Genomic DNA, 27268 nt, shown 5'->3' on the forward strand with positions numbered 1-27268 from the left:
TTCAAATATACCAAAAACATATTTGCGCCATACTAAGCAATTAATTTTTACCCAATATAAATCTATATATGTCAGTAATGCCACAGTACTGTCAGACTAGACACATACAAACTCTGAGCAAATACAAACTCTAATCCGTAAATATATATGAGCTGTCTGAAAAGGCAACCCAAGCCAGAAAGCCTTTAATTTTGTCTGGGGATTGGAGATTGTGGGTCAATGGGTCAAATATGCTTCATCATATAATGGGGAAAGTGATGAGCAGAGCATTGAAAAATGGATCAAATGTGTCTAAACCCCTTGCCATTTTCTCCATTTATGTTTTCTAACTCTCTCTCAGCGATCTAGTCTTGCAGCAAAGAGGCATTAGTCAAGCCCAAATAGTGATCTGCTATAGATCCGGTCTGGTTGGAACAATTATTAAGAGTGTTTAACCATGGCATTCCTGACAGTATTTGTGCAACTATATTTCTGTAAATGCCAGAATACATTTGAAGCAAACTTCATATATTTGCTGCCGAATATAGAAGATGTGCAATCCCAGAACAACCCAGAGGATCTTACACGCATCTCCCCAGACAGAGAGCAACCAGACGTGATGCTTGTTTTGTGTAAAGCATTTTGCATTACTCCAAAGCCTTTGCCTTGCAGAGTGTTTACACTACAACAAGTAAGGATGATGCATGAATGTGCGTGTCACTGCCAGTGTCAGTTTTTGTTGGTGTGTGAGTGAGTGAGTGATGGAGTCCTTGATTGTAACATCCATTGCAGTATGACTACTGACCATAGACTGTAAAACAAATATGGACATAGTGTCTGTGACGTCAACTGTAGGTTTCTGAAGAGCATTTTTGAAGCCCAAAGTGGGCGGAGCCGGCCGTCGCCATCTTGGCACCGAGTCACTCCCGGATAACCAAAACTGGGCAAAGAGGCGGAACTAGCTGAGGAGATATGACGGCTAACAATAATCTTGTCTGGTGACAGCAGGGGCAATCCACCTGTCACTCAAGTGGCCACGCCCTTAATTATGCAGAACATTAAGGCTTTTCTATAATTTAAACAGACGAGTTTTAAAAAAAATCTCCCCCCTCGCAGTTGTCATGAAGGGCAAAATTAGCCATATAGACCAAAACCACTTTTTGTACCAAGCTGTAAACACTTTTTTTTGCTGTAAAGTTGGGGCATATTAACATGGGGGTTCTATGGGATTGACTCTTTAAATTGCAGTTTAAGTCACTTCCGTGTTGGATTCAAGACAGAGACCGGAAGGTTGCCGCTTGCTACTGACATTATATTAATGTGATTGTGATATAAAAAATATTTATACGTAACCGAACATTCGTAAATGAAAACAAAACTACTGATATAGCCAATACATAAATAAACAAACAAACAAATACATTTATTTTCAGGTCAGCAATTTATATCTGGCTTACAATTTATATACTGCATGTCACACAAATGATTCATTGATTGAGTTCAATGGTTGCATCCATTAGATTATGAAAAATTGATTGAGGTCATTGGTGGCATCTTCATCAGATTATGTAAAATGATTGTGCAAGTGTGTGTGTGTGTGTGTGTGTGTGTGTGTGTGTGTGTGTGTGTGTGTGTGTGTGTGTGTGTGTACCCAGAATAGCTCTGATCACATGGGCATTGCCATCCCATCCATTCTGCACACCTATATATACACACAAGTACACTAGTCCACATACATGCAGAGATATACGGTGTCAGTTTCACACAGCTGTATCATGTAATGGAAAAAGTGTCATGGCAATTAAGATCTTATATGATGCCGGAGATATTTTGCGATTCAAAAGATTCAAGAAATGAAATACTACAGCATGTAATTGATAAGTAGCCCAATAATCTTCTTTTTTTTTTTTTTTTTTTGTCTTTAAACAATTTATTTGCACTAAATTAATCTGATAGATTGACAGTCCTACATTACTGTCTGAACAAGTCTTACACAAGCAGTCCCCAACATGTTTCTAGTTAATGGAGAGCCCCAAATATCAGTATTCTGTCTGTAGTCAGTGGCGTTTTTGAAATCCAGCAGGCAGACAGTCATCAGGCCATCAGGCACACAGCCTGAATCTCAACAGCCTGTACACATACATGCACACTCACACAAATACACACCACACTGATATTTGGACAATTCTGAAAGGCCCTTTTTATTGTGTTCCTCCCCTCTTCCCCAATGGTACATAATGATCCCCATCACAATCTATTTTCCTTCAGACAAAAACACAAAAAAATCTCAAAAAACACAATGTACATTTTAAATGCATTATTTTGTTAACAAGGACAACAAAACCAACAACCAAAATTGAGAGTAAATAAACAAACATGTGCATTAGCAGAGATGCACCGATTGCAATTTTCTTGGCTGATTCCCATTTACGATTTTTTGGTAAGTGTGACCTGCCGATACCGATTTTCTTTCTAAGAACTATAATTGACAGCATACACAAACAAAAATCTACTTTTCTTCAATGCAAAATTAAAAAGTAAAAAGTCAGTAATAAAATAAGAACAAATACAGCACAAATAAAACAATTGAATAAAGAGAGAGATGAAATAAACACGGCTTTAAGTTTTTCAGGCAGGCCTAACAGTATATTCAGGTAAGAAATAGCCTAGGCTACTACAGAAATTAAAGTAATCAAATGTAAAATAAGTAACACTGGATAGTCTTCTTGTAAAAATTAAATATAGATTACTGCTTAGAGTTAAAGCTGCAGTCCATAGTTTTTCCTCTTTGTCGCCATTTTTGTTTGAAATCTGCAATTGCAGTTATTCGCGGAATTATCAACTTTACGTGCGTTGTGCCTCGGCATGGCACAGCGCAGATGAATCCAATGTTTTGAGGAGAATGTGCGGCTGTCAATCACTGCGCTCGTGTGGATCCTGTCATTCGCAATCACAGATTCTACTTTTTGGAAGTATGACCAACATAAGAATTTTCACCGGAAAATGTCGTCTGAAGAAGTAAGTAACATCCACTTTTGTTCAGACCAACTAAGGGGAAAAAAACAAGCTGTTTGAGACTGAGAGGCGGCTTGTGCGCTCCACTTATATAGATCAGTAGTGCGCACGCTTTTAGTGTGAGCGCGAAACAGGCGGGAATGACAAAAATGATGCGCAACACAAGCACTATTTAACCGGAGCGAATGAGACGAGTGAGTGAGAGGAGGCAAGTGTATGTCACTTCGCCGTTGGAGAGAAGAGAGCGAGAACGTGCAGCTGACGTTATTGCCTGTGCTGCTGGCAACAAAATGGGTTGCCAACTTTAGAAAAGAAAAATGCGGGACAATCGTGGTTCTTTACAGGAAAATAGGGACATTCAAAATATTTGTACTGTATCACACAGTAGTCATTTCAGATTCGTATGTGTTTACAATTTTCTCAGATATAAACACATTTGTTTTGCTTAACCTATTTATGTACAATTTAATTCTAAAAAAAATGTTACGGTCACACAAAAAAGTCACATTACACACAAACCATAGTTCAAAATAATAGCATTTATCTGAAATAGAAAGCTTTTGAAACATTATAGCCTACACTACATTTTAAAGAAATTAAAGAAAGTAATAGCATACTTTTCCCTCAGGAAGATTTCATTTTTTCTTGCATGGCTGGATGTTGGACTCATGAACAATAATCACGTTGTTTGCCGAAATCAAACCCGGCCGGACAGTGAAAGGGATTTGCCGTTAGCGCGAGTCCGGAAACTCCGGATCGAACCGGGAGCGACCAGACAGCAGCGGATTCTGTTCGCAAATCAAACAATAATTTGTCCCAAAAGAATAATAAATTCTCAGTTTAGACTCAGAGTCTGATGCGCGTGAGTGTGGGCTGTGATTGGATGATGCGGTGTCGTGATCATTCTCAAGTGTCGTGGTGCGGTTGTATCAGTCAGTGGTTAGATCAGTGTAGCAGTCTATTTAATCGGGACAAGGGAGGTCCCGTACGAGACAAATAAATTAGATCCAAAATACGGGATGTCCCGGCTAATTCGGGACAGTTGGCAACCCAACGTGAGACTGACCGTCTGGTTACCGGTCCGGCCCGATCATGCAGAAAATAGTCAGATTCCGGTCCCTGGCTGGGCGATCGGTGCATCTCTATGCATTAGTAATCTAGTGCCACCCACTCACACTGTGGTATAATGGTCTTTACCTCTACACAATGTGCACAGTGCACACTTCCACTGAGTGGTCAGAACAACAGCTTACAGCATTATGTAACTGCAGTGTTTTCCGCCCACTTAAAACACACTGTGAAAAGGTGTGTATAGACATTAACAAACCAAGCAAAAATGAAATCAGAAACAAGTGTCAAGAACATGAGAGTGAACAAACTAAAAGCATTATAATCTGACAGAGCAAAGGTCTGGGAAGTGCAGAGGACGTTAGTCAGAGAGGGGATCCAGGTGCTATATACATTTCTATATAGGTCAGTAGATCACCCGCGATATGCTTTTAACTGCTAGGACACTACTGTCCATGCAAGAGGGATGAGCCCAGTTTACTTTCCATTTCACGTAAGATGTCACTGACATGAATGGGGAGGTGATCATTCTATGACAACACACACAGCCTTTATTCTAAGCCTTTCTGATTATTTTGGACAATCCAATCGTACGTAGCACATCCGTCTTCATTTAGACAATGAGCGGAATATCATCTTCCGCTTTATTAATGAGAAAGTACTATCTAACACATTAATCACACCAAAAATCACATTAGTAGTCATGCAGCAATACATTCCTTGAGATCATTTTGTCTGAAGGCTTCACATTCTTTATTTTATTAGGGAAAAAGCCTAATGGTAAAAGCCTTGGTGTTTGGCTTTGTGTTCATTAGCTTGTTCATGCCACTGCGCTATTCAAAAGCCCCTCAAGGACAAATAGCCTATATCAAATTAAGTTGGTCATTTGCATGCCAAATCTAAATATGCAATATTTACACTTGTGCATATAGCTGTTTGCAAGCATACAACCTTCATTATAAAGAATTACAAACTGTAAAATATAATACAGGTCAAAATTATAAATTATTAAAATGGTGGTGGAGTGACCTCAGTGCAATAAAAGAGCTGAAAAATTACAGAAAACTAGAATAGCAGAGGATGGAAGTATACCAGGCAAAGACATATTTGACGGCACATCAGCTCTGAATGTATGTCAGTGGAACAGACAGGAGTAGATAAGAGAGAGAGAAAGAGAGAGAGAGGGAGAAGTAGGAAGATGTGAACAGATGCGCTGTTGCTCTGAGTGTCAGTTGTGATTAGCAAATAAATAAAACAAGCCTGGGTCCGAGCGCTGTGTGTATATTATGTGCGTGGGTGAACTATGCTTATCTAATTACACACCAAATGCAGACCAAACCTCTGACCCCCTCTGAGCTCAACTCAATTACCCTCCCTGACAGAGTCACAGCAAGACAGAACCGCAGCAAATCTATGCTAACAAGACAGCCTAACAGCATCTAGTTGTGTTTCTTCAAGTCCCTTTCAAACTAGTCTGTTCACTTGATGGCCTTCTAAGTAACGCCCCCCCAAGAAGCCATGTTCTGTGAAGTTACAGGTACTTGTAGCTGACAAACGTACCCCCAAGGTACATACAGCTCTTATCTACTTGAATGCAGAGAGAAAGTCTCAAAACTATCAGATTATCTTTCAATATCATATTTACAGCCACTTTAAGTTTACTATTTCTCCATTTCATATTATACTGTCTCTGAGTCTAAATTGTTTCCTTCAAATCGTGCCGGGTTGAACCTTGCTAAAACATATGATTCCCTTGGTGGATTTTGGCAATTGCAAATCTCAGAAGGGTAACATTATTACACCCCCGAGGGTAAGACATGTTGTCTCTATCTAAATTTTCTTGTAACTGCTTTGACCTTAAGCTGCAGACAGGTTTCATTTTCTCTGAACGGTTATGGCTGTATCTCTCATTAGTGTAATTGATTGGGTGTTATACCTCAATTTATACAAAGCAGAAAAGATATTGCACTTTGGAGCCATACGTAATATCTGATCACTGATGCCAACAATTCTGCATTTTAACAGATGACTAAACTAGTGCACAAAACAGACTGAGCAAACAATGAAGCAATGGGTCATTTTCTAAATAAATAAGACAAACCATTTGAATTCATAAAATAAAAAAAAACATTACAGTGCACAATCTGAACCCTTATCCTCACCTTTAAAGACAAATAGGAGAAGAGTGTGGAAAGTTGTGCTACTTTTTACTGAAAATGTCCTCTAAGCAATTCATTAAATTAGAGATAAAATACAGGTACACTACAATTTTAAAGTTTGGGGTTGGTAAGATCTTTTAATGTTTTTGAAAAAAAAAAGTCTATCCTCACCAAGGCTGCACTGTAAAACATTATTGCATTTTAAAATAACAGCTTTCTATTTTAATACATTTTAAGTTGTAATTTATTTATGTGATGGAGCCAATCCTCTGGGATGCTTAATATTTTTGTAAAACTGTGATACATTTTTCAGGATTCTTTAATGAATATAAAGTTTAAAAGAACAGCATTCATTTGAAATAGAAATCATTTGTAACATTTTTAATGTCTTTAATGTTCAATATAATGCACCCTTGATGATTAAAAACAAAAACAAAACAAATATACAGTATATATATATATATATATATATATATATATATATATATATATATATATATATATATATATATATATATATATATATATATAACACACATTACCAAACTCATTTACAATTTACAACACATGAACAATCCAAGATGGCAGCTAGTCTAAGGTCTGCTCAGTGTCTCTCTCTGGACTGATTTCATTTAAATGGATTTCATAGTATTTTACCCCTTTTAAGTTGTAGTTTTTAAGTTGTACAAGTCATTTATATGGAAATTTTATCTTGAACTTTTAAGAAGATTGTGGACTACTATGAGTTTAAAAATGACACTATACCTCTGCTCTGAGCTAACTTAGCTAACCTGAGCCAACTGATCCTATTAGTCCTGGCTAAACAGAGCTAGGCAAACGGGCTTGAGCCTGCTACATTCTCCTGGAGCTTGGGCTAACCAGCCTGAGCCTGCTACATCTTCCTGGAGCTTGGGCTAACCAGCCTGAGCCTGCTATATCCTCTTGGAGCTTGGGCTAACTAGCCTGAGCCTGCTACATCCCCTTGGAGCTTGGGCTAACCAGCCTGAGCCTGCTACATCTTCCTGGAGCTTGGGCTAACCAGCCTGAGCCTGCTATATCCTCTTGGAGCTTGGGCTAACTAGCCTGAGCCTGCTACATTCTCCTGGAGCTTGGGCTAACCAGCCTGAGCCTGCTACATCTTCCTGGAGCTTGGGCTAACCAGCCTGAGCCTGCTACATCCCCTTGGAGCTTGGGCTAACCAGCCTGAGCCTGCTACATCTTTTTGGAGCTTGGGCTAACCAGCCTGAGCTTGCTACATCCTCATTGGAGCCTGGGCGAACTAGCCTGAGCCTGCTACATTCTCTTGGAGCTTGGGCTAACCAGCCTGAGCCTGCTACATACTCCTGGAGCTAGGCTAGCGGGCCTGGCCTGCTTCATTCTCCTGGAGCTTGGGCAAACCAGCCTGAGTCTCACACATCAACCTGGAGGCTAGGCTAACGGGCCTGGCCTGCTATATTCGCCTGGAGCTTGGGTAAACAAGCCTAAGCCTGCAACATCATTTTGGAAGCTGGGACATACTCTACAAGATAAACTGGTACTGTTATTTGTCAACTTTACTATTAGTAAATTAATGACGATGGCATTTTTCTTAATTTTCTTATCCCTGTTGGTCACTTGGAACTTGAAACTGGACACTGATCCTAGGGTGAGTTGTTTTAATAATATGGTGGGCATACAGGAAACCTACTATAGTGGCACAAAAACCAGTATTGACATGCACCAGGAACCATTACACTTTTGTTGGAACCTGGACTTCTGGATGGATCTGTATTGGGATTTGCCTAAACTGCAAAATTTTTTTGCTTTGTATAATTTGTCTTTCTCAATTAATGACAGGCATTGCCTGGTTTCAGCATATGATAGGCCGGCTTCAAAATATACTGTGAAATGCAGATTGATTATTACACTACTCCTACTTCTATCTGGAAATGTGCAGCCCAATCCTGGCCCCTGTTTGCAATGTGTCTTGACCCCTGCTGAATTTAAATCAATGCCTGGACTTAAATTTGTTCATCTTAATGTTCGCAGTTTACTACCAAAAATGGACATGGTTAAAATTTGGATTGAATCTACAGATGCAGACATAGCGATAATTTCGGAAACTTGGTTGACGAAATCAATTACTAATGAAGATATAAATGTGCATGGGTATAATGTTTTTCGCAGTGACAGGCCAAAGAAAGGTGGTGGTGTAGCCATCTATGTTAAGTCAAGATTTGGTGCATCAGTTGTTCTGTCTGAGTCTCTCTGTAAGCAAATGGAGTTTTTGGCCTTAAATGTTGAAATATTTAAGTCCTTTTCAATAACTGTTGTGGGGTGTTATAGACCTCCATCGGCCTCCAGGGAGGCTTTATCATCTTTAAAGCTTCTTTTGTCCAGATTAAACTATAGGGAACTTTTACTGGCCGGGGACTTGAATTGGGACTGGCTAAATGTTGTTTCTGATGAATTTAAATCTTTTTGTGATTCTATCAGTCTTAGCCAGTTGGTAAATGTACCTACAAGGCCTAATCTCAAAAATCCAGATAAATCTACTTTAATCGACTTGATTCTAACAAATGTCCCTCATAAATTTTTATCCATGGGTGTCTTTTGTAATGATCTGAGTGATCATTGTGTTATTGCTACTTCGAGAGGCAGTAAAATACCCAAATGTAAATCGCAAATTATTAGAAAGAGGAATTTGAAAAACTTTAATGAACAAGCCTATCATCATGATCTATCTTTGATTAACTGGGGACAGCTAGGCCTGTTGCCTGACGTTGAGCTTGCCTGGACACTTTTTAAGGAGAATTTTGAGAAAATTGTAAATAAACATGCTCCTTGGACAAAGCATAGAGTGAAGGGACGGGAAAACCCTTGGTTTTCTCCAGAGTTGTCAGACATTATCCATCAGCGAAATGTGGCATGGGCTAAAGCTAGAAATGGTGATTCTGCCACTGACTGGTCCATTTTCAGACAACTAAGAAATAAATGTACCTCTCTTATCAAAAAGGCTAAATCAGAATATTATTTATCAGTCACAAGTGAAAATCTCAATAATCCACAGAAATTTTGGAAAGTCATCAAGTCTCTTTCTGTGAATAAAAGTAATGAAGCCCTCCCAAAATTTGTCTTAAAAAACTCTCTCCCAGTCTACGACAGAGTTGATGTCTTAAATTGCTTTAATGAGCATTTTGTATCAGTTGGTTCTCTGTCCGAGTCGACAGGAGTGGTCACTGTCACTCCATGCACATACTCCCCAGTGTTTTCTGGAGAGCCTTTCAATTTTGTTTCTTTTACTGTGCAGCAGGTGCATGGAGCTCTTAAAGCGTTAGATCACAGAAAACCTCCTGGACCTGATTTAATAGAGCCTTACTTTTTGAAAAAGGCGGCTGATTTTGTTGCAGAGCCCCTCACAATTCTTTTTAATCTGTCAATTCAAAACAATGAAATACCATCAGTTTGGAAGTCAGCTTTTGTTATTCCCTTGTTTAAAGGAGGTGATCCAGCAGTTTTAACTAACTATCGGCCTATATCTAATTTGTGTTTTGTCAAAAATTTTAGAATCCCTTGTTTCAGACCAAATAAAAGAGTTTTTATACTCAAATGAACTCCTTTCCAAACTGCAATCAGGCTTCAGGAAAAAGCACAGTACCATCACTGCTGTTACAAAAGTAATTAATGACATACTTGTCGCTCTTGATAGAAAGCAATTCTGTGCATCACTTTTTCTTGATCTGTCGAAAGCTTTTGACACAGTGGACCATGCTGTTCTAAAGCATAGGCTTCTTTGTCTGGGATTGTCTGATTGTGTAGTTTCCTGGTTCATGAATTATCTGAGTGACAGGACTCAGTGCATTAAATGTGATGGTCTATGTTCTGCATTAGTGAAGGTCCACAAGGGGGTGCCACAAGGCTCAATATTAGGTCCTCTCTTGTTTATTATGTATATAAATGAACTAGGCCACAATGTGTCGGATGCTAATATGCATTTGTATGCTGATGACACGATTATTTATTGTTTTGGATCGTCCCCAGCTAAAGCGGTTGAGTCTTTGCAGAAAGCTTTTAATGTGGTTCAACGCACGCTTATGCAGCTTAAACTGGTTCTCAATGCTGATAAGACCAAACTTATGCTGTTTAGTAATACTAAGAAGGTTTCTCAAGCTCCTCCTCCTGTGTTCACTTTGACTGGAAGTGTCATAGAGGTGGTTCATTCTTATAAGTACCTTGGTATCTGGCTTGATGATGCTCTCACTTTTAAGCCTCATATAGACAACCTTGTGAAGAAACTCAAACTTAAACTGTCTTTTTTCTTTCGAAATAAATTTTGTTTTTCTTTTAAAGCTAAAAAGCAGCTAGTCACTGCAACATTTTTATCTGTCTTAGATTATGGAGACCTGGTGTATAGGACCGCTTCAGCACAATGTCTGTATAAGATTGACACTGTTTATCATGCGTCTCTGAGATTTATTACGAATTGTAAAAACTTGACCCATCATTGTGAATTATATTCCAGAGTGGGATGGCCATCGTTGTCCAACAGGAGATCAGGGCATTGGCATATTTTTATCTATAAGGCCATGCTTGGTCTGTTGCCATCCTACATCTGTAGTTTAATCACATGGAGAAGTGTTGGTTCTTATTCATTGCGATCAAATGATAACTTGCTGCTCTTTGTTCCATTTGCCCGTACAGAACTGGGAAAAAGGGCTTTTGTCTACTCCGCTCCTTTTGCATGGAACTTTATGCAAAAAGACTTGAAATTATCTGAACTTATTTCCTTAAATGCTTTTAAGTCCAGATTGAGAGAACCTGAAATGACCTGTTTAAATTGTAAATGTTTTTAATTATTTGTATTGTATAATTTTTATAAATGTAATTGACTGTGTTTTTGCTGCCTTTTGGCCAGGACTCCCTTGAAAAAGAGGTTTTTAACCTCAATGGGACCTTCCTGGTTAAATAAAGGTTAAAAAAAAAAAAAAAAAAAAAAAAACTTTTGAATGGTGTGTAAAGTTTTTTTTTAAAGCTTTTTACAAACCAATAACTCCCAAGTCTGCATATTCACATTTTCATAAACCAGGAAACATTTAATCTGAAAATTTAGTTTGCCTTCTCAGAATCTCAAACATTAAAAGAAATGTATACACAAAAATACTGCAGGAATTATAAATACATACAAAACCATGCTGTTACTAGCCCAGAGTAAAGAGCGTCACAGATTAACAACATTCAGCTTGCAAACAACCAAAATGATTTACAATGCAATTATACTGTCAATCAATCCAGTCCTAATGTAATCAAGGAATTGTTTCTCCACTAAATTGATTCACTTCAATAACAATAATCCTCTTTAATCATTCCTCACAATAATCATACAAATGTCTACCCTGGTCACGTTTATTATAAGATGCAGTCATCCGGTGAAAGTTTATCATTATTACTGATGCAACACCCACATCATGTTATGAAAACATTTTGACATACTATTGCATCATTATGGTGATAACTAGTGGCACAAAGGAGTCAAAAAGTCCTTTATAGGCTCTTAAACACTAAATGTTTCTCACCAAAACATCAAACTACTGTAACTGGCTTTTCTTCCACCACATTATTGAACGATGAAACATTGCCATCACAGAATCAAATCACATTTGTGACAAAGAAATAGCACTATAATACCTGTATCTGATTGAATGTGTTGTTAATGTTATAACCTCTGACCTTTCATTTTATTTCCATCATGGCTAAGTCATCTAACACAGACTAAAGGCAATTTTTTATTGAAACCTCAAATGGCTTTGCTACAATTCAGTCATAACCTCTGGCTCTTTAAAGAACATGTACATTGTTCTTGGAAAATCAATCATTGTGAATAAGGCCAGTGACACCAAAAATGTCAAACTATTTTACTCGGATATCAATTTTGTTCTTTGCTGCATTTCTGATTTAACATAAGATTCAGCGAAAAATAAAAGGTTTCAGCTGAAGTGCAGCTGATTTATGATGAACATACAACATAAGGCAGATATAAAGCTAATTATCATTGATTTTCCATGGTATATTCTTGGCCTTTCTAAATGCATCAAAAAATGCAAATTATTCTTTTTCTTAAGGAGCAGCTGACCCAAAAAATAAGAAACATTTTAGCTTTGCGATTACAACGGGGGAAAAATAAGCCAGTATTTTTCCTTTTGTGTTTAAGAGTCAGCAAATAAATGACAATCTTCACTTCTGGTGAATTATACATTTAATACAATGCTTTGATAGCAGTACTTTGACCCTTTTTACAAAGATAGGATGGATTTGGTACCTAAACGTGTAAATGATCTTTGTTTGGATATGTGCAGGTATTTGGGTATGCAAATCAACCCTTGAATGTCCCACTTTACTATCGCCATGTATTTGCCCTAAAATGATTGTCATTTGTTGATTTAAGTTACAAACACCTGTCCTTTCCCAACCCCTGTCATTAGATAGCTCTGATTACCATTCCCTAATTATAATCACAGATTTTGTTTATTTGCTCCTTCATGCATATTGAAATGTAAATTTTCTCTGCCATGAAGAACAAGGTCACGTCTCGTGGATGCAGGGGCGACGGCCAGGCGCCTGAGAAGAATAGAAGCACAGAAGCAGAGCATAATGAGATATTAAATAGTCAAGTAGAAGGTAAATGATGCTTCAAATAAATACTGACAAAACCATTTATTTCTACGATTCCATTGGCTCCATCTGTAGAAACATAGCCAGCAGCAGAGACACAAAACGACCAACTGTTACTGCAAGTTTGGAGAGTTTGACAGGAAATGAAGGGGCTATAAAGCTGTTCAGAAGCCTGAAAGCTTTTTTCTCTTCAGCAAGGACTCGCTGTTGTACAAGCTGAGATCATTAGACCAACGGACTGATGATTCACTGCCTGACATTTACATGAAATATTTCTTTTGTGCCTCAGTGTATTGGCCTTTACATGTGGATTTCAACCAATCAAGTTACATCAACTCATCACTGAGCTTAGCAGATCACAGATGATGGCAAATATTATCATCAGTCTGCCAGGAATCACAGCTGTGTTAACAAGGTACCAAGCTGAAACAAAGAGGAAGAACAAAACTGGATGTTTTTGAGACATTTAATAGACAGTAAATGAGGTCTATGAGCAGAACTGTATATTTTGCTCTGCTTACTAAGATATGTCTGTGAAATAATGAGTGTGTGTGTGTGTGTGTGTGTGTGTGTGTGTGTGTGTGTGTGTGTGTGTGTGTGTGTGTGTGTGTGTCCTTTGGCAGTCAGTAAGAATTACATTGAGGACCCAAACTATCACACAAACAGACACACGCAAGCAAACAGCACCACAGGCCCTGTTCAGGATTCTGCCCTTCGTAAAACAGAAAACCTGGCTATTACTGTACCAAAAAAAAAAAAAAAAAGTGGAAAGTCATTTGCTGCAAAATTCTGGGAAATTATATCACTACTAATCTTAAGAAATTCTAGAAATTGCTGGATTGTGAAAATCCACAAACAACCAACCCTTCACAATCCTAGTAGAAAAACTACCATTAAATGTTGCCATGGCAACCAACATCCCCATCCTATTTCATCTGTCCTCCCTCGTTTTCTGTATGCTGAACAGAATCCATCTGAAAATCCATCGTCATCATCGCACTTGTCAAAAATCAAAGAAAAGCGCATCTGGGTTTAGAATTCAATTTGCTGTAAAAGAAAAGCACAACTCCATGAGCAGACAAGCACACAAGCCTTAATGTGACCAATAATGGTATAATAGGGATTAAAGCTGAATAAATGTGTCCTGTGCAGACCCTGTCAAAGAGCGTCATAAATCACAGGTAATTAGATTGCATCAACCCCCATTTTCCTCTCTTTGGTGCAATGTGTTTATGTAAATGTCACCATGGCAACATAGAGGGAAGTCTCAAAGAATTCCAAAACAGGTGGGAAGAATGTTCAGCAATAAGGGAGAAAGAAAACAGGCCTCTCTATCTTTCATCTCACTGCACTCTCACTTTGTAAACATCACATTAATGGTACAGCAAAGAATGTTTTAACAAACAGCAAGGGCACTAAAGGAACAAAAGGATGATCTTATACATTTATTTTAAAATACTTCTCTTTTTTTTCCATTGCATTTAATTTCATGCATTCTATTCTTTTTCTTCTTTTGTGTTCCTATGTGTGCTGCATTCATTTGTGTGACAAAACTTAACAGATTGTGCACCAACAATAAAATCTCCCAGTTGGGCCATTCTTTGACATGTTATATGATGCCTGGAGATTCGTTGTTAACACATGACATGAATGTGTTTGAGCCATATGGTGCAGTTCAACAGTCATATTACAGCTGTTGTACATGCAGCTATGCCCTATGGGATATACAGTATAGAGGGTTATTTTAGTGTTTTGACAGATGCCATTCTGCCACATGCTGATTTGCAGACTTGTCATAAACTGCACTTATACAACAACAACGAGTATTAGCCTAGAGGCCAATTTGACTAAAAACAAATGAAGAGTTCAGATGCAAAAGCCTCTAAGTGCCATCTGAAATTTTCTTCTAGAATGATCATTTGTATCAAGCTTGTATATTTAAGTTCAGTAATTTCACTTAAATGCCAATGAAAATGACCTATTAATTGTCATTTAAGTGAAATTACTGAACTTAAATATACAAGCTTGATACAAATGATCATTCTAGAAGAAAATTTCAGATGGCACTTAGAGGCTTTTGCATCTGAACTCTTCAAATAAACAATGTTGAGCAAATAAAGCAAAATAATGCAAATAAAGTTGAGGAACTTGAGGCTCCTGCAACACAATTAGCAGCCACATCCGACTGAGACCAGTGAAACAAATAATCTATACGCTACAATCAAACATAAGCTATAATCTCTCATAGAACAGCTCAAATGTTGATCAATTATTTGACTATTCTGTGGATTTCAGCTTATTTTTGCTCAAAACTGCTTGCTTACTTGCTTTTAGCACCTTTCATCTAGAGAAATTGCACCAATTAATGTAAAAATAAATAAATAAATAGCATGTGTATGCTCTGATTAACACGTATAAATTATTTAGCTGTTATTGTGCAACACATTAACATTTTCTTTTTTTTTTTGTGCACTAATTATCAAGACATCAAAGCACTATTTTTACAGACAGAGCAAACACTATCGACTGCAAATCTCCAAGTATCAATTTGCCAGTATTTCTGTTAATATAAAATCCATATGAGTAATCCGACAATTATGTTCTGTCCATGGCTGAGCACACTGACTGAAGTTCAACTCAAATAAAAACTGACAGAGCTGTCTAATGGAAAGAAGCTTTGTAGGAGGTCTGTGGGCAAATAGAGGGGAATTTAAATCTGAAGTCTGTGAGGTTATGAGTTCCATTAACATAACATGGCAATGCTTGCTGACACTTCAAAATCAAACTCGATGAATACAAAATGAAATCATTTAAAGCAGCTATGAAAGCCTCCTACAATCTTATTGTCCACATGGATCTCTAAACCTCATCTCTTTCTTTCTGTGCACCATATTGAAAGCATCACAACACTGTGAAAATCACTCTCTGGAGAAAATCAGGGGTGTCATGCATGCACCAATTTTTTTAGGGATGTTGGTGGCAGTAAAACTACATAGGACAAAAAAATAAAAACTTTTTAAAAGTCTCGATTGTACGACATACCAGAGAGAAGTCTGACACTTCACCAGAAGATCGAGTTTTGAAATTTTAATTACAAATGACCAGGTCCAAAAAACGTAAAAAAGTAAAATATTCACAATAAGATGAATAGGCCTATGCATTGCGAATAGTGATATTTACTATGCATTTAGAACATTTTGAAAACTACTTGGGTCATATACAGTATAATGCCACTTGCAGTTCTGAAATTGAAATTTGCATTGTAATTGACAGCCACTGATCTGCTTTGAGTTTCTCATTAACTAATTTTATTTGAATGGAAAAAGAAAACGCATTATGCTGTTCTACAAAACAATACAAAAAAATAATGAATTATTTTTTTTAAAAGCAAGAGTTTCGAGCAACATCCTGGTGGGAGGTAGATGACAGAATTTTCAGTTTAAAACAAATCACCTGGTAAATATATGACTCCATTTAAAAAAAAAAATGTGACTGCATCTAAATTGGCTCAGTTTGAACAGGCAATGATGCTTCTTCAGAAAGCACACAAAAAAACAAGGAGGGTCTTTAACGGAGTGCAATTTTTCATTGGGAAATCATTTTTCATAAGGACATTGAGATTAAGAGTCAGTGTGATTGTGGTTTTTACTTCTGTAGCATTCTCCCACTGGAAAAAAAAATAATTATATGAACCCCTATATTATCTCCATGCAGAGAGCTCAGTTTAAGACCATATAGGGTATATGTGCTGCCTGTCAGCATGAGCCTGATGGTAGATAAAGAACATAACCTACTTTTTTAACAAAATAGTGATACTCATGGACATTGTGTGTTTGTATCATTATGCATTAACGGATCTATCCTGTCAGTAAAACCGATAAGACATCATTAAATAAATAAACCTCTTCTGTAGTTAAGGAAAGCATTATAGCTATTTATTGCTCCCCTAAGGTCATTTGTGGCGTCATAAAAAGGATTATGGTCTGGCGTGTGAGGGGATGACATTCCACAGCATATTATCTATTAAGAGCTGCTAGTAGAATTTTCATAGGTCAGCTATAAACAAAAACACCACAATAAGCCATTAAACTACTGTAATCTATTTGTGGATAAACAACCCAACGAGAAGTGAGGAAAGCGAATGCCGATTTTCATTGTATGTGTGCAGCAGACAACAACTTTCAGCAAGCCACAGAAAAATTCTCCTCAAGGACAAGCGAATCATTTGCAGTGCAACATGCATTTCACACACTAAATACCTGTTTCCCACAATCTACTTCACAATGACTAGACACAGTAGCTAGACACTCATGAGGACTTGAAAAGCCATCAGCGTAATATCACACAAAAGACTTCCACCCTATGGCGAAATCCAATCTTAAGAGCAACACAAATCACCATTTAAGTTTATTTAGCCTACTGAAACCACAGTATACAGATCTACCACAGCAATGAAGCTTTGACACAAAACGTCAGCACTATCTCAGAATCACATGGGAACTGAAAACATTACAATTACTTCCCTAATTTAACGCCATAATAAACTGTTGCCTCGTAAATCAACACTGAATTGAACACTCCACACAACTGTGTGGTTCATTCTGTCCAAACATATGTTCAATGAGTGCCTGAGGGACCATATGCTGTGAGCTTATCGTTTCAAAGTAAAAAGACATATACAAGGAACTTTCTGAACAGACTGAAACAAATGAACCGTTTTAAATACTTGCGTTGATGTGTGAGGATCGGAATCTTAATTTATTTTGCTAAAACAAGACGACAGTAAAATCAACAATGAAATAAGCACAATGATGCGGTCACAGTAACAGCTCTCCGAAGGGGAAGATTGTGTGAGTGAATAATGACTTGGGTGCTTTTTGTTCTGTAGTACTACAAAACCCTCCTACAAGTTACACCTGCTACTTCAAGTTACTACAAATGGATGTCATAAAACAATCTTTTCAAGTACATTTATTTTGTTTTATATATGAAAAGTGTATATAGGCAAGGCCTATATTGCTTTCGAATCTTGTGAAGTATGAAACATAAAATATTAGGCGTAACTTGTAGTGCCGTGATTTGTAGTACTCCGGGACATAGTCCCGGGACACTCTTGAAACCATCCCTTTAATTCAAATATTAATTGGAAAATAGTCAACTATGCAAGTAATATGAGCATGAATATTTTGTTCATGGTGTGACTCTAATTGACTTGTAAACAGAAGCAGATGAAGCCATTCATTTTTCTTGTTGGTATTTACTGGAGAGAACAATGGCGACTCATTTATAAGGTGTGACATGGGAATGGATGTGTGAGAATGTGGCTAAGCAAGCATAAGTATGTATTTTAGAGAGTGAAACAGAAGTGCAAAAGACTGATCACAGAACTGGACATTAATATTGCACCATCTTCATATGTTGACTATTGACAATAAGTTCATTAAACCCTCCAAAAATGGATATGAGTCTGAGAATTACCCAACAACGAAAATTCATTTAAAAATTCAAACCTGTATCAGTCCCTTTCTTCTGTGGAAACCAAACAAAGATATTTAAAAAAATGTCTCAGGGGTCATTGGGTCAATGTTTGACCTCAGCATTCTTCAAAATATCTTATTTTGTGTTCTGCTGAAGAAAGTAAGTCATACAGGTTTGGAACAAAATGAGGGTGAGAAGGCCTAAATGATGACAAAATGTTCATCTTTGGTGAACTAGCCTATCCCTAGATTTAATCTGTGCTTATTATTATTCAAATGTCCATATGTCATACTGTAGTTATCCCTCTCTTGTCTTGACTAATGTCCATGGATTCTGTGACTTAATAATAACTGATTTGTCATTAATATTCATCATTACTTTAATAAAAATCAATCAAAAAGTTGTTGTATACAGTATACAAGTATAAGTAACTATCTGTGCAATCCTTAAACAATAAAAAAATCTCCGACAATCCATTCCAATAAATGGATAAAGAGAAGCAGGATGACACTTGTAACAATTACAGCCTCTAATAGTGTAAAAAAATAAAATAAAAAAAAACATTTTACAACCTAGCTGCTGGGAACTAAAAAACACTTAGAAGATAGATGCTTTTTTCCAAAAGGGAAACGCTGTGGTGTGAACTCAAGCACCTATTTTTGAAGGCCAGGGATCATCTAAGAGCATTAAGTTGTTGTACATATAAATCCCATTACTACCTCAAGCAAATCCCCCTCATTAAATCCCTATAATAAAGTATAATGAATACTTAATCTGATACAGGGTTGCAACATTCACACACCAACCAAACCTCTCTGAGGCTCTCTCTCTCTTTTTCATTCTGTTCCCACCATGAACTTCCAGCTTGTGTCAGGTATGAATTATCTGATGTTATGTTGAATGGTGGATATATGTGGTGTGAGGGCATTTCCTGCACAGGCCAATCGATGGTACAGTAGCTGACCTACTGATCCCAAAAAGCCATTAGAAACGCATGGCGCGTCTAAATTCGGTCAGTAAACTATTGATCATATTTTGGAAACCAGATTAGGGCAATGTTCCAGATATCCCTGCATCCAAGCCAAACAGCTATTAATACCCTTGTCTTCTAATCACATGGACCCTAAACTCACATGAGGTTCTATTCCTATATAGCGCGTTGTCTTGAACAGCTGATTCAAGGACAAGCCACGTGGGTTATACCGACGCGGGATAAAAAGTAAACACAACTACTCACCTTATTAGAGTATGGCTGCCTGGCAAGGTTTTTCCCGTCCCTAATGAGTTTATCCCTGATCATTATCTTCAGCTTCAGTTTGGGGTAGATTTCCAGCTCCTTGCGGTTCCCCAGCGTCAGATTCCTGGACGCCCCCATGTACCCCACGCTGCGCACGGGTCTATCACTGCTCTGCTCAGTCCATGACCTAGAGCCCCGCAGCCTAGACTCATATTGCTCTGCCATGCGACTCGTGTAAATAGGTGAAACCGGGGGCATCGGCTCCAGGGTAAAATAAAGCCCGGTAGCCGTCTCCTTATCGTCGTCTTTTAACCTTTGCACCGCATCGTGAATCCGCTGGCGATGGTGCGGGATGAAAACCCCGATGGCATCCAAGTCCGGGTCTCCGATTTGTTTGCAAACTTCCAAGTCGTCGTATCCGTTGTCCACAAAAGCCTCGACATACTGACACATTTGAAGAGTTTTCAGCCATTCGTAGACGATGTTGGGTCCGTTGGCCATCATTTTGAATGGTGTTTAAGCGTAAAGGTGAGATTACCTTTGTGAGCAGGTGACTGACAGCGCGTGCGCCCGCGGTTTATGTAAATATCCCAGTCAAAGCGTCATCTTCATTCAGTGTTTCTCTCCACTTTTTGGTAGCAGGAGATGCTTAAAAAATATCCAAGAGAACATGAATGATAATAAAGACGGTGCCGGGCACTTCAGCGTTTATCAATACTGACAATGTCGAGACCCTTCAACTTGGCATTGCTGTATAGCCTACGTTACTCCACAACTACCGCCCCCCTTCACAGGGAATGGTTGGTTGGCTTCAAAAGTGGCTATGCTGATAACCATCCACAAAGACTACATTTTCCTCCCCTTTATTTATACTGTTCCCACAGCAGTGCCAAGAATAAACGTGAATTTTACGCACCGCGTGGATTTCCAATGGTCTTCTCCAGCGCTCTTACGAGACCGTCCTTCCCTTGTGTCTGTCAGTACGGCTTAAAGCCAACTCTTTTCCTCTCTGAAGACAAATGAAACCGCGTCTCTCCGGTTTGGAGACGAGCACATGTGGTTTCAGACTTCTAGCCAATATTTGCTGAGCAGCGTAATCACGTTGGCGTAGCAAAAGATCGGCTTTCCTCAACGAGACGACGGTTGGTGAGCAGACACGGTTTTAATCTGAGCACGCGCTGTCAAAACTGTCAGTTTGTCAGAGTTTGAGGTAAATGAAACCCTGGCATGGCGTTTCTTAAAACAAATAGGCAGAATGTATTCCCGTATCGTTTTAATCCCAAACTTTGTGACTTTTATTTTTGGCAAAGCCGAGGAAGGTAAAGGTGCGCGCGAGGTAACTGCTGTCTGCTGTGCGTGTTGCGCAGGAGCGCGTGTCTCCTCTCCGCTGGTCTGGTGCTGTAATAGGATTTGAAGCAGAAGCGCTGCTGTAAGTGCTGTGGTACAGTCTCATGGTGCCCCCTGCCTTAAAACCGCGCAAAACATATATTATTTTGCTCTTTAGTCTGGGAGTGGGGGTGTTGGGATCAGGGGGTTGAAGGAAAACTGTAAAAAAAAAAAAAAACATAGATTAAAATAAATAAATAAATACAAATGTGATTTTTATTTTTATTAAACGATAAAATGTTATTAAAGTAAATAAATAAATATTTATTAATGTATATAATAAAAAATTAGCTTGATATAGTGATGATGATGATCCTATTTGGGGGTGTGTTTTAAAAGATTAAAAACCACTGGTCAGACAAAACACCAGTGTACATCATTGGCCTTAAACAGTGTTGTTGTTATCATAAACTAAAACTATTAAAAAATATTTTTCGTCAATTAAGATGTCAAAGTTGGATTATAATAAAATATAAATATTAGATGAAAAGCTTAGTAAAAGAAAAACATAAAAGAAATACATGAAAATTAGAAATGTTCCTTTGATAACTACAATTTTTTTTTGATTTACCACTACAATTACTAAAAATATAAATACATTCAATTTAAATAGAAATATTAATCAACAAAAACTAACAAAATATAAAAATAAAAGCCTATATATATTATTATTATATAGTGTGTGTGTGTGTGTGTGTGTGTGTGTGTGTGTGTGTGTGTGTGTGTGTGTGTGTGTGTGTGTGTGTGTGTGTGTGTGTGTGTGTGTGTGTGTTCTTTTTTGTTTTGTGTTTCAAATGAAACCTGCAAATTTGATCCATGCCTTCATCATTCTCTCACTCAGAGTAGTGCCTCAGAGCAACATTTTCCTTTTCTTACTACCCCTCCTTGTGGCCTTTTATAGTATAACAGCATTCTTTTCATATATTTCTTTGAAATACTATATCAATACTGTATCATATAAACATACATGATCAATAAGCAAAAGTGGGAAATAAATGGGACAAATAAGTTTCCTGACTGATTCCCCTTTAAATACATCAGTAGAATGTAACAGTCACTGCACTGTAAATAAGTTCAAGTTAATCATTTATTTTGTTTTAAACATTAAGGATTTTTTAATGACTAATTTGCATTTAGTATGCATTTTGCAATTTTTGTTTATGGATGTAATATTTATCATGCAAAATATAGAAGTTCACGACATATTCAAACATTTTGCCTCTGTCTGTGTAAAAGCATATAACATATTTTAGAAATAAATTATAATTAATAACTCTTGGGGCAAAAAAAAAAAAAACTAACAGACCACAAATAACAAATGAGCCAAGTCTTCCTCATGTACCGTACAAAAAGTGCATGCTGTCAATGTCCATGAATTTTGATAAGGATACATTACGTGAATGTATACATTACGTTAATGTTGTGAAGTATCTCTAGGAGAGGATTACAGGAAGGGGAAAGTGGTTTGATACCATCAACTATTAGCTCAGGAAGCCTCCTTTTGTTACTTTCGAAAATCCATTTGGAATACCTTTTACAACTTGATCAAATTCTTTAAATGGAATGGGAAAAATGTAAAAACTCAAAGTCTTCATAGGACAAAATGTTTCCATTTTTATTAAATAAATCCATGACAAAGTATATATTTTTTTCAAACCATTTGCACAAAAATGATAATTTATTCCTTCAGGTAATGAGGCAATTGTTCCACAGAAGAATTTTGAGTGGAGGAAAATTGTGATGGAATTTAATTTTTTCAAGCCAATAATACTTGCTGGTAAATTTTTTACAATTTCTTAACCAGTTAAGTTTAAAAGTATTGTTAGTTTTTTGTCTGATATCCATTTTCAAAGGTCTTTGTCATTCTGAAAATCAAAATGAAAGATTTTTGGCTTTTAGTATGAATATGTTTCTACTAAAAGCAAGTGTGCTTTAAAACAATGACAAAATTCACATTTAGAAGATATAAGCATTTAAAACTTAGTCTCTCATTTTTGCCAATATGGATCAGTGATTTTGATGACATCACTCTGCACTTCAGCTTCTCATCAGATTTTCTGTCCAATCAAATGCTCTATAGAATCTGAGGCGTCCCGTCCCGTCCCCACATTATAAACAGAAGAAGCTGTGGCTAAAATGGGTCATGTGATCACACATTTACAATTTTCTACATGGTGACTGCACATAGTGCACTATATAGGGGATAGGGAACGATTTAGACAAAGTTTCCATTGGGGTGAATAAAGTCTGGTTTCACGTTAGTGTCACGTGAACCGCCGCAGCGCACACACAGTCTGCTCTGGTCCAGAGACATGATAGCACAGAGCGGATCATATGTGCGAGTCGGGGCATTCCACAAAACGGATCAGAGAATTCTGAATTCTGCACAGAATGCTATATTTTAAAGCAATGTGGAGGAGATTAGGAGGAGAAACGGTTAAATAGGAGGAAACTGCGGCTTTACTGAGCTCAACAGCTCTGGCCGAGCTGTGATATAAATTAAACGCTATTGGCTATTTTAAAAAAGGGAAGGAGCTGTTCGATATGTCCCGCTGTCTTCCTGTTTCAGTGGGAATTGCATCAACACACTGAATAATGCTGCACATTTCAAGGCATTTCAGCGGGACATCATTGTAGTGGTTGTGGTCAAGCTTCAGCGTCCAACCAATCTAAACGAACAGTGCAAATGAGAATACTCTTCTTACAAGTCTTTACAGAGAATACAAATAACATATATACAACTTTTGTGATATTTTGTGAAGTGCCATCCCAGATTATACGTTTAATAAAATAGGGCAATTTTAAGAACTAGAACCATGAGCCAGAAAACACAGAAAAGATTTTTAAATAGTTTTATTTTCCATTGCACAGTAATTTCTATCTACAGAAATTCTAAATCGTTTGTGGCAGCAGATAGTCATAAACATCCATGTGAAATTTGCATAAAACTGTACAAGAAATTGGCTACAATGAGAAAATACTGCAACCCACTGATAAACGTTATATTCAGGACAGAAAATGAATGAGGCTCTTCTGCATGTTAAAAGTGTAATATTTCAGGTAAGAATGTTCTGTCTGAGACAAATAAAACGATTCACTTAAAGTCAACATGAAACATTACAAAATGAATAGATCAAATTAAAGCCAAGAAAGCAACAGGAACCTTTTTTTTCTCCTTATTCATGGAAGATTACAAAGGGCAAACAACCAGGTTCACATTCAGAGTGACTCTGAAACCTCTATGAAACAGACATGAATGAACTAAAGGTGTGATCAATAAATTCTGCTGGAGTTTGAACACTTATTACTGACATTTACAGCATTACAGTTCAACACGGCTGATTGGATACTTTTGTTTATCGACTGACAATGACAAAATAGCAACCTAGGACATCAAATCTCTCCTGGAATTATCTCGTGAGTAACCAATCTATATGAGCCTACATGTTGAAAAGTAATTTTTGGTTTTTAAATTGTAAATACCAACCATGTTGGGGCTTAAAATGTAATCGAACACACATAAACAAATGGCTTTTTTCAAACAATGAACCATACTGGTCCTCCGAAGACGCATTCTCAGGTACTTCTTGTATGCAGGAATTTTAAGGGAACGCTCACTCACTCACTCATGTTTAATTGAACAGACAGATTACACAGCAGAAAACAAAGACATGAAGACAATTGACAGAGCGCAATGAGCTCAAAATACGTCCTCCTCAAAGCATATATAAAAATAATTTTTTAATAATCGATGGTTAAAAATATGACAAGGATATCTATTCAGGGAAATACAGTACTGCAGAGAAAAATACACATCGTACAAATATAATTGAATTAGTTAATCAGGCGAGATGACATACGAGCGAGATATTCAAAAACAAACCCGGTCTTCAGAAACACTATAACACCATGGCATGAAAACACATCTACAGAGAATATAGAGTCCAACACAGAGAAACATTTAGAGTCTGAGAGAGATTGGCTTCATTTGTTTTGTAATTCTTTTTTCCCCCCCGTTTTTCTTTGTTTGAAGTACGGCATACGAAACACACGAAAGGCAGACTAGCACACAGCCAAAAACATCAGAAAAGTCCTCAACACTGTTACTGGATGCAGTGGTACTTCAGACACAAACAGCTGTCGAATGGAATACAGAACTCAATGAAAGAAAATCTTTGGCGTTTGAAAAGATATGGCAACTGTCTTAGGGTCGGTGTGGCCACGCCCACTCGCGATTGACGCTCCCAGATTGTCGAACTACTTCATTCACAGAATGGCAAAACACTTTGGGCAGAGAGGCAAGTGAGAATCAGTATCTTGGACGACAATGGATCACGTGATCAATGCAACATATATAGCAGCATTTCTTGCAAACCACAAATAAATATAATGGCACTAAAATGTGGTTTCAAGGGAGAAATGGGACAAGAAAGACATTGACCGTACACTTTTTTTTGTGTGTGTGTTTAGTGTTACTTTCTAGTTTTCTGGTTTTGAATGTACAGCTAACACTCATTGTAGATGTTTCCACAGATGAAGATGATCTTGAAGTACGTTGTGCATTACGCATGAAGCACCAGCGTGAAACCAGTACCATCAGATGCAAACTTGTTAGACGATGTCTTCCTGACATTCAGAACTATAATGAATATCGTTCCCAACCCAGTGAACGCATTCAACCCTATTTCACGTCTATAATCAAGTCTCAAGTCACCACAGATTAGAGCTGGAAAACCGGTCCAAATTTCCAGGTATGAATAGCCGTTTCCAACAGTATAAGTGCTTTTTATATAACAAATGAAATGTGGACCTAAGTACAATCTCTACATGTTCAAGCGGTTTAATCTTTGCAGTATGAAGGGATGAGAACGCTGGTCTAATGGACAAAATTAAATCCCAGAGCCAACACTAAAGAGACTGCGACGTCATTTTCAGTCACAACAAATGTTCTTGCTGTTGAGGTCTATATGGCTGTCTACCCCAAAAAAACAAAAAAAGATGGAGGGTTTTAAACCTTATTTTTGCCTACTTTCTTCCACAACTCTGTCCAGACCAGATATTTCCTGTACGGAGTTTCACAGAAAGTTTAAACATCTGTATAATGTATTACATGAAAATACCATCATTAAATCACTCACAGTTGGTTTACAAATAGTTATTTCTTAATTCATCCATATAAATCACATCAACTTATTCTAAACCCTCAAGATGGTACTTTAATGTAAAGCATTATTGTACTGATATTCACAATAATTTCGTAAAAAGATCACCAAAAAAAGCATTTTATATTTAAGCAGACATTTACATTTTTGCTAAATAAATAAATAAATAAAAATAAATAAATAAATATTCAAACGATAATTAAACCAAAAGGGATCATTTGGGAAATGTTACAGGAATATACTGAGTAAATTTTTGGAGAAGGGAGATGTTCTCTCTTTCTCTGAAAGGTTTGACTCCTCCACGTTATAACATTATTTCCTGTGAATGGAGCTCTTCCCATGCTTCACCTGGTGTCTTCGTATTTTAGTTTCACTTATGACAGTAGCGAATATGGCATTTTTACAGACTTGGATGGAGATTTATATAGAATTATGTATATATACTTTTTTTTTATTTTTTTTTTTTTATGTTTGTTGTTTAGTTGTTGTATTTTTTTTTTTTTTTAGTCTGTTTGTCTTTTTTTGACTACTTACTGCTCTCCGATGTGGGAGGCAGGACATGATTCCAAAAAAACAACAGCACAAAAACAATTTCAAAGACTGAGAGAAGAAATGGAATTTCAGGGCCTACAAAGCCCAGCCGCCGTGAGAGAGAGGATTGGCGATATTAAACGAACAAACGAAAACCGAAGAGTGGACGCCATCGTGGTGTGGCGTTCCTCAGATTGGGGCCGCTCTCAGTCTGTGCCTCAGTTCTGTAAGCAGACTGTATTTAATATTGTGCTAGGAAAGAGCGAGGGATCCCACTGGTCCAGCAGAGGAGAGATAAAGATGAGAGTGGGAAAAGGATTACGGATGAACAAGGCTGTGTAGGAGAACTCCTGAGTCCCTTTGGGCTCTGCTGTTAGCGGAGATCAGAACTGGTACCATTTCTTATCCTTACACTTTAGCATCATCTGCAGCGGGGAGGAAAAACAGTAAAAAAGATGATCAGAGTTAGAGACGCCGATCGTACTGCTACAATGCTGGTTCAGCTTCAACCTGACTATAATGCGCATAAAAAACATTTATGTAAGACATAAACGTTTAGCTATTTTTAAGAAGGGATTCATCTGTTATTGGCATCAGCGGTGGGA

The 27268-nt window shown here is 37.5% G+C and overlaps 2 protein-coding genes and 1 long non-coding RNA gene across 9 annotated transcripts in view; 1 reads left to right on the forward strand and 2 right to left on the reverse strand.

Annotated features, from left to right (window-relative positions):
* The window catches only part of sash1a (SAM and SH3 domain containing 1a), a 266297-nt gene extending 245344 nt beyond the window's left edge, over nt 1–20953 (reverse strand). For 2 of the 4 annotated variants that reach the window (XM_082147833.1, XM_082147832.1), the window contains exon 1: nt 19585–20953. In XM_082147833.1, the coding sequence (XP_082003959.1) occupies nt 19585–20088 (504 nt within the window). In that variant the 5' untranslated portion in view covers nt 20089–20953. The remainder of the gene's footprint in view (nt 1–19584) is intronic. The other 2 variants (XM_082147839.1, XM_082147834.1) reach the window with 1 other exon arrangement.
* LOC309482595 overlaps nt 5092–27268 on the forward strand; it is a 475034-nt gene continuing 452857 nt past the window's right edge. Inside the window, exon 1 of the long non-coding RNA XR_014200331.1 lies at nt 5092–5252. This is a non-coding gene — a long non-coding RNA (uncharacterized lncRNA). The remainder of the gene's footprint in view (nt 5253–27268) is intronic.
* The window catches only part of stxbp5a (syntaxin binding protein 5a (tomosyn)), an 89035-nt gene continuing 85575 nt past the window's right edge, over nt 23809–27268 (reverse strand). For all 4 annotated transcript variants that reach the window (XM_082147849.1, XM_082147851.1, XM_082147850.1 and 1 more), the window contains one exon: nt 23809–27088. In XM_082147849.1, the coding sequence (XP_082003975.1) occupies nt 27047–27088 (42 nt within the window). In that variant the 3' untranslated portion in view covers nt 23809–27046. The remainder of the gene's footprint in view (nt 27089–27268) is intronic.

The sequence above is a fragment of the Leuciscus leuciscus genome (genome assembly GCF_965113295.1).
Source record: "Leuciscus leuciscus genome assembly, chromosome: 19".
In the NCBI taxonomy this organism is placed as follows: Eukaryota; Metazoa; Chordata; class Actinopteri; order Cypriniformes; family Leuciscidae; genus Leuciscus; species Leuciscus leuciscus.